Consider the following 12,970-nt stretch of genomic DNA (forward strand, 5'->3'; position numbering starts at 1 on the left):
TGTATGGAATGAGCTGCCAGAGGATGTGGTGGAGGCTGGTACAATTGCAACATTTAAGAGGCATTTGGATGGGTATATGAATAGGAAGGGTTTGGAGGGATATGGCCTGGGTGCTGGCAGGTGGGACTAGTTTGGGTGGGGATATCTGGTCGGCATGGATGGGTTGGACCGAAGAGATGTACAGCATGGAAACAGACCCTATGACTCTAAATTGTAATTCTACCAGATATTGGAGAACAGATGATCATAGGCATTTACAGTGGGATACTTGGATTTCTTTATTTACAGAGTTCATTATTTGGCAGATATTGGAGCACTAAAAACTATTTGTTATTAGTTTCAAAAATTCATTAGGCCAACCTTAGTAACAAATGAGTTGAAAATTACCAACCATTCAAGAATTCTTCTCCACACATCAGCTACTTTTACAGGATATTACTAGTAGTACAGTGCTCAGTTTAGCACAGTTGTAATCTGGCTATATAAAACCCGAGAACCTGAACTGCCTATTCATTTTCCTAGAATAACTTACCAACGTAGAAGAGCAAAGAGTAAGCACACCAATTAGCCCATACATAACACTCTATACAATCACTGACTCTATTCATTCCTGAAGAAGGGCTTATGCCCGAAATGTCGATTCTCCTGCTCCTTGGATGCTGCCTGACCTGCTGCGCTTTTCCGGCATTGATCTCCAGCATCTGCAGTCCTCGCTTTCTCCTAATCTATCCTATTTATGAAAGCTCCAGGAAAAGCTTCTGAATAGATGTTCCCTAAATGTCAATGGCAATTTATCTTTCTTAAATATTTAAAACTTTTGTCCACATATTGTTTGAACGAATTCATACTAATCCACAAACCCTTCAATTCTGCCCACTGAAGTTTTAATCTACAGAAGTTGGCTCTATCCACCTACCATCTCTCTGAAAGAACTATATAGTCAAATTCCACTTGTTTTTTAAAATTATTTCACCACTAAGATTTGGATATTTGAACCTATATCTATGCCTTGCTAACGTTTAGCGTCGTGTTTAACCCCCTTATCCTCCCATCAAAAACACCCCACATCTATTTATTTTTAATTCACTATACATGGACATCACTGGCCAGGCCAGCATTTATTGCCTATACATAATTTGTGCAGAGTCAACCACATTACTGTGAATCTGGACTGATAGGCAGGCCAGACCAGCCAAGGATGGCAGATTTCCTTCCCTAACATACATTAGTGAACCAGATGGGTTTTTCCAACAATGGTTTCATAGTCATCATTAGATTCTTAATCCCAGACTTTATCTGCCATGATAAGATTTGAATCTGGGTCCCCAGAACATTACCAGAGTTTCTGGATTAATAGTCCAGTGATAATACCACTAGGCCATTGTATTCCTGATCTAATTCAGGAACTTAGTCACATTTTCCTTCTAGTCAAAGCTCACCAAACTTCCCAATTTTTCTAAAACTTTTGAAAATTTTCCAAATGTATCCAGATGTATCTTGAAGACTGCAAAAGAACACTGACCTGACAGGCATTCGTTTTCCGATACTGCTAGTCCAAAGTGTCACAGGTCCCTTTTAAATAGTAAGACTGTGTGGAGGAACCTATGTAACTCAAATTTTCATGCTACCGTGTGACTACTTATGAAAGACCTTTGAAATTCCACAAGATCTCCTCATTGAAAGCGGAATTGAGTTTCTGAAAATCACAGCTTTAAGTGAAATCACTTGAAGTTAAGTATAGTGCCTTGTGGAAATCAATTTTAAAACCAGAGTTAGACTCCTGAGGGCAATGTGTGCTTGGAAAAGTAAATGTAAAAGTTGAAATATAGTGCGTTATAAAATTGACCAACTTCGCAACAAGTGCAATAAGCATCCAGCAAAAGAGAACAAGGAAAGATTCTGTGACAAAAGCTGGGTTTTTTTGCTTGCAGATAAGTCTTTAAAGAAATCTACAAGTTCCTTAACAATTGTACCTTTGTGCAATATATCAAAGTTTTTTTTCAAAAACATAAGCCAAGTAGCTCCTCCACTAATCGAGTAATCTGAAAATAAATGAAAACCAAAAGTCTCCTTCAGTCCCTCAAATGGGAGGGGGAGGGGTCATTAATGATGCTATGATGAGGGACACAGTAACTTGAGACACAAACAAGAAGAAAGCAATGTTTAATAAGAAATAAGACCTGATGATAGAGAACAAGAAAATTTTTTTGTTGCTTTCAAATTAAGTGAGGAAAATTAAAATGAGCAGTCTCTACACAATATATATTCTATTAATTCAAGAGAATTTCAAAGTGTGACTGGACAACCCTTGAAAAACTCAAAAGTAAGTTGTTAGGAACTTTCTCCATACATTATATATTCTGGCAAGGGGTGACAAGAGTTCACCTTAGTACTTGCTAATATACAACCCAATTCCTGCAATTCAGCACTCTCAATCCAAGTCAAACAAATAACCTTTGCAGAAGGGTAAAAGTTGGTATCTATATTTTGAAAAACTGAATATTAACCAATCTTTTGTCCACACAAACAAGTTGGACTCAAGAATTTCTGCTCATAATCTTGGCTCTAGACATCGTTATCATGTTCTGACCCACTTTTGATACAACACTTGTATTTCTAAACTTAGATATCCAAACTTTGCTCAATAAATAGTGCACATCATGATTAGTCTATACAAAGACTGAACAACTTGCTCAAGTTCTAATCAAAAATCTTTAAAACAGGTCCTTTTATTTGTTTAAGTTTTGCTTATATCTTCAAATTTGAAACTTGGTGAGCAATTAATAAACCCAGAGCTGGAAATGTGTTGCTGGAAAAGCGCAAAACATTCTAAAAGTACTGTTCTAGGAGAAAGTGAGGACTGCAGATGCTGGAGACCAGAGTTGAAAAGTGTGGTGCTGGAAAAACACAGCTTATGCTCCATCATCGATTACCGTGTTCAAAAAAACTCCCTTAACGAATTGTTTTCTGTACGTTTTTAGTATTTTAAATTACATCTAAAAGTTTCTTTACCGGTTTTAAAAGACAAAACAAACTTTTTTCCTTCGAAAAGGAAAAAAAAAACCAGTTCCCTCCCTTAGAAACAGAGGCGAAGCAATACACTTACCCAAACGCACCAGCTGTCTGACACCAGGTACCAGGCCATCTCTACCGCCAGTCCGTGGCCATCGGCCCACTCGGGTCGGCTCGCTGATCCCATCGCGTCTTCACTTTGATCCGACATCCCGTTTTGGACGGCGTTTTCCCCGCGCTCAACCACTCCGGTTGACCGATCGCCGCTTACGGCGTCGCTGGGGGTAGGAGCGCCGGGGTCGGCGACCGGCACGGTGGCGGGGCCCTGCGGCAGCCTGAGGTTGGAGTAGGCGCTAAAGAGGCTGACGGCCAACAGCGCTGCGCTCAGGGCCGTGTAGGTCCGCAAACTAGGCCAGGGGAAGCGCTCGAGGAAAAGCAGCGGCATGGCGAGGCTGAGGACTGCGTTGCCGTTACCCCAATGACCGGGCGGGCGGTGGCCCTAAAATTTCCCGTTAACGCTCAAGCACGTAGAGACAGCCCCGTTCTCGATCGAGACAGCGATATCGGTAACGTCACCAGACAAAATGGGCAGGGCGAGCTGTCCGGAAACAATCCCGGAAGTGACGGCTTGACGCGACACCGTTACACAGAAACCTCCTGAACTGGTGCAGGACCGCGCTGTCATGGGAATAGTCTCCATGGTTACCGAGTCAGGTAGTCGTGTCTGGAGTCATCAAGAACAGCTCATTGGAGGAGTTAAAAATCACACAACACCAGGTTATCGTCCACAACCACCTGATGAAGGAGCAGCGCTCAGAAAGCTAGTGCTTCCAATTAAACCTGTTGGACTATAGTCTGGTGTTGTGCGATTTTTAACTTTGTACACCCCAGTCCAACATCGGCCTCTCCAACTCATCATTGGAGGAGTGTATTCACAAAGGTACATAATGACGCTCTGGACATTAATTACTAAGCTTGGAGGAGAAAGTGAGGGCTGCAGATGCTGGAGATCAGAGCTGAAAATGTGTTGCTGGAAAAGCGCAGCAGGTCAGGCAGCATCCAAGGAACAGGAGAATCGACGTTTCGGGCATAAGCCCTTCTTCAGGTTACTAAGGTTGGAGTTCAGAATTCACTCATAATATTCTAAAGTAGTTGTTGAAAGTTTAATTAATCATTGCTGGTGGCATCATCCCTGGATTGGCCTGTCTGCTGCTAATCATTAATCATTGCTGGTGACATCATCCCTCTGTAATCCATTTTTTCACTGTCATAAATACTTTCCAATTCTCTCAACTATCGGTTCTTTGTAAACTTGAACTAATCCATGCTAGCCGACCTTGAGGCTTCCTTTCGACTTGGAAACTCACTTTCTATGTCTATCATTACCCAATTCCCCACTCCTCAATGGCCTTAGGCCTCTGTTATCATTCAGGCCCAGGCTCGAATTTCTCACATTAAGTGTTGCAATGACTAACTGATGTCCTCACAATATATTAATGAAATAATTCCCTTCAATCCAAAACAATGGAACTACAATTATATAAGACCTTGTTTAATCAATGAAAGTTCATGCAGCAGCATAGAAAGTAAAGGAAAAGTGGACAGGAAATAGAAAAGAACAGAGACAAAGGAATTATTGAGTTACAGAAATATTAAGTAAGAGCAGCCAAAAAGGAATCGGGCAAGCCGAGCGATGGACAAGTAGATGTTCACAATTGGTACTCGGGTAAAAAGGAAATCCAGCTTTCACAGATGTTGCTACCATGCTGTTTATTTCCATGGACACAGGCAAAAATATAGATTATCTGGGTTAGTCCTGCATTACAGTATCTCTGTATAAGCAGTGCTGAATGATTGGGAAAAGGTGCTACAATGTCTCCAATGTTCACTGAATATGGCAGCAGTCATAAACAAGGTTTGATGATCTGAGAAAATATGCCAAGATAAGACTATACATCAGTGGATGAGCAAAGTATGATAGTCGCAATGTGTTTGATTACAACATATTACATATTTGATACTGCTTATTGAAAGCACACAAAACTTATAGCTCTTCCAATTACTAAGATACATGGTCAATAACAAAGGTCATAACTTTCAGCTACAACTGACAATATGAAATTGTGTCATAATTACATTTTAAAAGGTACGCACATAATTAATCCAATAAATCACATGGAAAATACTTGTGCTCAAGAGAATATAAAATAAACAATGGGGTACTTGGGTATTACTGTCTTTGCTTCTGCCACATGTCAAAATTGTCTTTTTTCTAACGGAATATAATCACTGTAGGTTAGCATATCCACAAAGAGTGAATGTTGAAATTTACTGTTTTTGAATGCATTTGAAGAATTAAAATTCAAAATTGTTTGAATTATCAGCATCAAAAGAAAGGTGAAATCAGATGAAATCAAGCTCAGGGTTAGGACCAACATGTTCCTGTAAACCTCTATTCAATCACTCACAAAGACATACAAGCAATATCAACTCATCATTTATGACCACAAACGTACCAGTCATGCAGCCAGCACTATAAATTATGATCATCTTATGCTTATGTAGCTAGCCTGGAGGAAGAGCTCAGAGACCTTGAAACTAGCACTGCACACTCATCTACATTACTCATTCTGATGTTTGACATGTTTTAAACATCAACCTATAACCCATTATGAAGTGAGGGAACATTATTACTGAGCTTCAATTAGAAGCACAGCGTGAGTCACTTGAGATGAATGAGGTGGTGCGGCTCATATCTTTCCTTGGTTGGAAAAGTAGAAATTCATACTTCAAGGTGTCTAATTATAAAGGGACATTGAAATCTGCATACAGTCCTGTTATGAAATTATTTGAGATTGTCCAAAAGATCCTGCAAGATCTAATAAGAATCATGAAGGAATCAATATGTCATAGTTAGTCTGAAATTAGTTTCAGAATATCAGTTACAGGTTGTTATGTAGACAAATACAATAGTGACTATGCTCATTAGCTGCATACTAAATGTTAACCATGAGGAGTGAAAAATCTCCGGATATTCTTTCCACTGGTTCCGTAGAATATATGAAGTCTGTTTAAGCAAGCTTAGGGGATGGAGTTTGGGGAGCACAATAAATTCAAAGGCTTCAGTCCACTTAGGTTTAACTGAAGGCAACTGCAATTCAAGATAACGATTAATGACGTGACAGGACATCAAGCGACAAGAGAAGTACATCTCATGAAAGGAGATGAAAGAGTAATCAGAGCAAAATATATTGTTGGGGCAGTCTGAAGCTAATGGATAAGCCATAGATGTGAATCTTTTGCTTATGGTCTGCTAGAAAAGCATGGTTCCATTCAAGAACATGCAGTGGACAACATAGATCTTGAGGGATTACATTAGCACTCACTGCACTTTAGTGCTGTTAATAGACATTATAAGCTAACACATTCCTTAAATGCAATCTCTATACACAAACAGAATTTTCACACAAGGTACTATAAGCAATGAAGCAATGAAGACAAATGACTAAATGTTGTGGTTGTTTGGCTGAGCACCCATTTTGAAAAAAATTTGGAACATTTATTGTATATAAGCACAGGGCGATGTCCTTTGACATGTAACCATGAGGCCGTTTTTTTTAAAGCTTCACTTGGAATAGGCTGTGGTTTAAAGTTTAATCTGCATTATGTCACGGGGATTATGCAGCCTACCTACCATGACTGCATTACTCACGAGAGGTCATTCCAGAATAAACGGTTGCAGCTTCTTCTGAATGTGCCAAACCCACACTGAACAAAGCCTGTTTTTCGAATGATAAGCTACTAAAATGAGACCTGACAACAACCCCACCCTCTCTTCCCCAACTATTGCATAAATACTGTTGCCTCCAAACTTCAGCTCTGATGAAGAGTCATCCAGAGCCGAAACGTCATATTGCTTCTCAGTCAGCAACAAGCCAGGCTTTACCCTGGATTGGGTCGTACGCCAAGTCACGAGGTACAGCCCCGAGAGCTTTTCTTTGACCCGGAAGTATTCCTCTGAAACATCGATCTCGGGTTAAAGCGCGAAGGCGGCCTTGTTAAAGTCCTGTGTGTGGGAGAGCCTGCTGCTGGCGCTGCGAACCGTGCCTTTCATCACCTTGTTACGATGTCTGTGGTTCCGCCGAGCCGCTCGCAGGCGGGCTGGCCCCGCGGAGTCTCCCAATATGGGAATAAGTACCTGCAGGCGAAGCCGCTTACCCTGGAGAGGACCATTAATCTGTGAGTAGCCAGCAGACCCGATGCGCTAGAATCTGTATGCACCTCTATTGACCAAAAGGCGAAAGGACTGCAGATGCTGGAGATTAGAGTCGAGAGTGTGGGTGTCGGAAAAGCGCAGCAAGTCAGACAGCATCCGAGGAGCAGGAGAACCAACGTTTCGGGCCTTATTCCTGATGAAGGGCTTATGCCCGAAACGTTGATTCTCCTGCTTTTCGGATGCTGCCTGACCTGTTGTGCTGTCCCCAGTGCCACGCTTTCGACTCTCTTGACCAAGAGTCAAGTGGTCTTTATAAACAATATGTTAATGTAAAAAGTTGCAGATAGATTCAGTGTTCAACACTATGTGGATCTAGATGTAGATTTGCTTGTTGAGCTGGAAGGTTTGTTTTCAGACATTTCATCACCATGAAATAGAAAGCAGACCATGTCACCAGTGCTTCATCAGGAAGCTCACTGATTGATGTTACCTGGTATGATTATGAAATGTCTGAAAACAAGCCTTCCAGCTCAGAAGCAAACCTACATCCAGAACCTCAACCTGAGCTACAAATGTTTGCAAAATTTGCTAACTGTGTGGATCTGAATAATAACTTTGCCCTCAGTCGTAATTATTGTTATAATGTATGGAAGTTGGTCCTGGGTGTTTGTCACAAGTACCTGCAGTTTTGAGATTTTTTATTGTCCCAGAGTTCACACACAGATCTAATATTGAGATTTTGTTCACTTTAAATAATAGTCTGTCTGACATAAACCGGTTTCTGCAGTTGTCTGATCTTGTGAATTATTTGTTGGTATCTAGTTGTCTTCAGCCTGTAGTACTTTGAGAGTTACTGAATGGGCATAGTTTGTTGGACTTCAGTAAATTTACTTGGCTAGTAATTAAACTAGTTGAAATTACTCAAGCAATGCAAGGTAACATGTTTTGGAGGATTGTTTGAAATTTCTGTGAACTTTTCAAGCAATTTTAGAATCCTTGATTGAAAACAAAAATTATTTTAAAAATGCAGGTCAGGCAGTAGATATGATGAAAGACAAATTCTTGGTCAAGGTAATAAATTCCCTAGGCTCCAATTCGCTAATTATTTGGCAGCCTTAACTTGTGTGCCATCATTTTCTAATGTAATATATATTTATGTTTTCCAAGTTACTTGCACTGGTGAAGCTGATTTGCTGCTTATAATATAAAGTGGTTTCTGGTCAAACAACTGTAAGCAGAATATTTCTGGATGCCTTGGTACACAGGTTTCCTGGATGTGGCATTAAAATTGTTCAAACTTAGTTTGCACATACTCTCATTTATTGTCTACTGAGCACCTAAGTCATTGACACTTAAGACACTAAGCTGTTACTGTGAAACTATACTCCAAAGTTGGGAATTTGCAAGTTAGTCAGCACTGTCAATTTGAATTTTCAGATGTGTAACCTTCCTTTGTGTTTTAGGTATTGCTAGCAATGCCAAAATTGAGCCAGTGCCTTGAACATTTTTTAGTTTTTTTTTGGCAGTGCTATTTGGATGAAAGTCTCTGTGCATGTAGTGGCAGAGAAGAAACTGTGTTAATTTGAAGTCAGGATGGTGAGATTTTGCACAGGTGATTTTCTTCTGGCCTCGTTCTCCTAGGTCGTAGCGATCATTTGATCCTGAACATACCGAAGGGTCTGGATCAGTGGTGCTGGAAGAGCACAGCAATTCGGGCAGCATCCGAGGACAGGCCTGTCCTCGGATGCTGCCCGAATTGCTGTGCTCTTCCAGCACCACTGATCCAGAATCTGGTTTCCAGCATCTGCAGTCATTGTTTTTACCATACCGAAGGGTCTGTTTCCATGCTGTACATCTCCTTGACTCTATAGTCAAAGGAACCTTGGAACGGTAGCAATGCATCCTTTGTCATCAATGGTGGGGGCCAAGTAATTGATCTGTAGGAGGCTGGAAGAACACAGCGAGCTAGGCAGCATCAGGGGTTGGAGAAGTCAACATTTTAGGCTTTAATCCTCCTTCAGGACTAGGGATGGGGATACAGGGTGGTGAGGTGGGGATACGTGAACACAGATGATGTGTATTACCTGGTTGGTCGATGAGAGGATTGAATCTGGTTGGTGGCTGGAGGGAAGGGTCAAGCAGAGGAACGCAAGGGAGCAGAAAGAGGGTGGCCGTGGGCACTTGGGTGGGCCCCAGCTACGCCTGCCTCGTTGGCATGTCAAACAGTCACTCTTCAGTACCTACACAGGCACTATGCCCCTAATTCTTCTGCCATTACATCGATGAGCTGGAGCAGTTCAACGACTTCCCCCACAATTTCCACCCCACCCTCATTCACTTGGTCCATCTCAGGCATTGCCCTCCCCTTTCTTGATCTCTCCATTTCTATCTCTGGCGACAATCTCCAGATGACATTTTAATATAAACCCACCATCTCTCTCAACTATCTGGGCTACACCTCCCATGCAGTGTCCTGCAAGAACTCCATCCCGTTCTCCCAATTCCTCAGCCACATCTGCTCAGACTGTCGTCCTGTTTCCCTATCCCCATATCCGTCAATGCAGACACTGAGTTTTACCTCCTTCATCTTTACTCTGGTCGCTGGAGGGAGAGAGAACAATTGTCCATGTGCACAGAGACATGGGTTTGCAGTCTTCTCTGGAACAGCAGTTTCTCAATGAACTATATAGTAATTTTACAGGGAGGAGCATCCAGGTAAGGCAATGTACGTATTGATTGGGGGACTGTTACAATACAATCAGTTAACATCAACAGTAAAGATAAAGCCATCTTTAGAATGAATGTTCTTAACCTTGTTAATTGGCTTTACATAACAAATGCTTTTTCACCTCGTTAGCTGACTACCCTTGCCTCCAGCATATCATTCTTCACTGCAAGATCTTATTTGATCCAAGTTATGCTAGTTAAGCCTTTATCTCGCGCAATCCAAAACTTAATTCCTTCTCTACTTGCTCAACCTTATACACTTTGTCAGGACGAGGAGACATTGCACTGTCAAGCATCCCAGATGTCTGCCTATTTTGAACAATGTGCTTTTCCCCTCTGTCATCCAGACAGCCCTCCACCGTACCACCTCCATTCCCCATTCCACTACTCAAACATCCCCCCCCCCCCACACCAAATGTAATAGACAGTCTCCCTTGTCCTCACCTACCACCCCACCTGTCTCCACATCCAACGCATCATCCTTAAAAATTTTTGCCAACTCCAATTAGACCCCATCACCAAGAAAGTCTTCCCCTCCCCACCCATCTCTGCTTTCCACAAGGACGTTCCCTTCGCCAATCCTTGGTTTGCACCACTCTCCCCACGAACCCCCCCAAACCCCTAGGTACCTTCCCCTGCAACTGGAAGAGATGCAAAACCTGGTGGCACACCATCCCCCTCACCTCCATCCAGGGCCCCAAACAGTCTTTCTGGGTGAGACAGAGGTTCACTTGCCTCTGCTCCAATCTAGTTCACTGTATCATGTGCTCCTGCTGTGGTCTTCTGTACCGGGGTGACCAAACGTAAACTAAGGGAGTGTTTTACTGAGTACCCAGGGGCCAACCTGATCTTCCAGTCACTCCCTCCATTTTAATTCCTCTTCCCACTCCCTTTCTGACATGCCCATCCTTAGTTTCTTCCTTTGCCACAATGGATCAAATCACAAACTGGAGAACAACACCTAATCATCTGCCTGGCAGCCTACAGCCCAGAGGAGTTAACCATTGAGTTCTCCAATTTCAAATAACCTTCCTTCCCATTACTCGACTCCCTTCCCAGCCCCTCCCCTCTCCCTTTCATCCTCTCCTTGACCCTTCTCTCTAGCCATCAACCGGATTCATTCCTCCCATCAACCAACCAAGTAGTATCCTCTGTGTTCACCTATCCCAACCTCGCCAACCTGCACCCCACCCCCTTTACCTGCAAGTCCCTTACACCCATCAACAGCTGTAAAGAAGGGTTGCACCTGAAACGTTAACTTCTCCACATCTTGATTCTTTCAGCCTCCTGCTTGTCTACCTTGGATTCTTGCATGTGCAGTTTTTTTTTGTCTAAGTGATTTGTGACATCTGAGATGATGGCATATTAAAGGCTTGTTCATTCCAGGCAAGTGGAACATATTCTATTAAACTCTAACGTGTAAATGATGAACAGGAAGCCTCAGATCTGCTCTGAGAGCTGCTGTATTTATGTGGCTACTCTCATAAGCTTTTGATCAATAGCACACTAACTAGAAATACATGCACTCCCAGTTATTTAATATCGTTCCCAAATGCTTATTCATTTGCAGCTGTTGAAACTGTGTCCATGAATGATGTTGCAAACCATCAACAAGTTGTACTTATCACTAGCTGAATTTCTATGGGAATTCTTTATCTCATTCCATAACCCCTAGACTGAATAGCCATCACTACGAATAATAAAAAAATATTGCCACCTTAATGGCAAATATCACCTCTCCTTGCAGTTGTCTACATGATTGCAGCCCAACAATATCCTGTTCATAGTGATGTGATCTGAAAATGTGTTGCTGGAAAAGCGCAGCAGGTCAGGCAGCATCCAAGGAACAGGAGAATCGGCTTATGCCCGAAACGTCGATTCTCCTGTTCCTTGGATGCTGCCTGACCTGCTGCGCTTTTCCAGCAACACATTTTCAGCTCTGATCTCCAGCATCTGCAGTCCTCACTTTCTCCCATAGTGATGTGATAACATTCTTCCTTCCAGTGGCTTTGACCTTTGGGGTACTGATGTAAGCCCCTGTTTAAATGTATTGCAGTTTTGCATAATGAGGTCCAGAAGTCCTATTCAATCATGAAGGTGCTTTTGAAATGCCAGTTTCTGCAACTGGATATTGACGGGAATCTATACTTGGAGATATTTGAAATGGTAAGAGTAGAGGAAGAGGCTATGTAATATAGCATGCATCATAAGAGCTGCTATTATATTTGTATTACCCAAATGTGAGGTTATTCACTTTGGTTGAAATGCTAGAAAGGCAACTTTCACTCTAAGTGAAGAGAACCTCCAGCATGCTGTGGTGCGAGTGATCAGAGTGATCTTGTATATGAATTTCAGCATGTCTATAGAACAGGTAATAAAGAAGGCAAATGGAATTTTGGTATTATTAAAGTAATAGATTACAGAAAGGAAGTGTTGCTACAACTGCTCAAGGAATTATTGAGACCTCCTCTGGAATATTGGATAGTCTTGCTTCCCTTACTTGGAGGTACATGTTTGCATTGGAAGCAGTTCAGAGCAGATTCATTTGATTGATTTCAGAGATGAGGGGTTTCTCTAATGAAAAGAGATTGAACTGTTTGGGTGTAAGCATGGTAGAGTTTAGAATGAGAGGGGACTTGACTGAGCTATAAGATACTAAAGGGAATTGACAAAGTAGATGTAAAGCAAACTTTTCCCTCTTGTGGAGCAATCCAGAGTGAGGCCATAGAGTTGATTAAGGAGTGGTAGATTTAAAAACAGGAGGAGGGGATGCCTTATGTAAAAGGCTGAGTCTGTGGAATTTACTATCCCCCGGGTGCAGTGAACACCAGGTCACTGAATAAACTTGGAGGTAGATAGATTTTTAATTAGTAACCGATTGAAGGGTTATGTGGAACAGGTAAGAAATTGGAATTGAGGCAGTGTTGAGATCAGCCATGTCATATTGAATGCAAGAGCTGACTTCGGGGGCTGAATTGATTACTCCTGCTCCCAGTTGCATACCTTTTTTTTTTT

The 12,970-nt window shown here is 41.9% G+C and overlaps 2 protein-coding genes across 3 annotated transcripts in view; one reads left to right on the plus strand and one right to left on the minus strand.

Moving 5' to 3' along the window:
* Positions 1-3,645, minus strand: part of amfra (autocrine motility factor receptor a) — a 71,445-nt gene extending 67,800 nt beyond the window's left edge. Inside the window, exon 1 of one of the 2 annotated variants that reach the window (XM_043707303.1) lies at positions 3,107-3,645. In XM_043707303.1, the coding sequence (XP_043563238.1) occupies positions 3,107-3,457 (351 nt within the window). In that variant the 5' untranslated portion in view covers positions 3,458-3,645. The remainder of the gene's footprint in view (positions 1-3,106) is intronic. The other variant, XM_043707302.1, reaches the window with a different exon arrangement.
* Positions 3,646-6,922: 3,277 nt separating this feature from the next.
* nudt21 (nudix hydrolase 21) overlaps positions 6,923-12,970 on the plus strand; it is a 17,376-nt gene continuing 11,328 nt past the window's right edge. The window contains exon 1 of the mRNA XM_043707305.1: positions 6,923-7,251. Within this exon, the coding sequence (XP_043563240.1) occupies positions 7,139-7,251 (113 nt within the window). The 5' untranslated portion in view covers positions 6,923-7,138. The remainder of the gene's footprint in view (positions 7,252-12,970) is intronic.

This window comes from Chiloscyllium plagiosum, chromosome 17 (assembly GCF_004010195.1).
Source record: "Chiloscyllium plagiosum isolate BGI_BamShark_2017 chromosome 17, ASM401019v2, whole genome shotgun sequence".
Taxonomy (NCBI): domain Eukaryota; kingdom Metazoa; phylum Chordata; class Chondrichthyes; order Orectolobiformes; family Hemiscylliidae; genus Chiloscyllium; species Chiloscyllium plagiosum.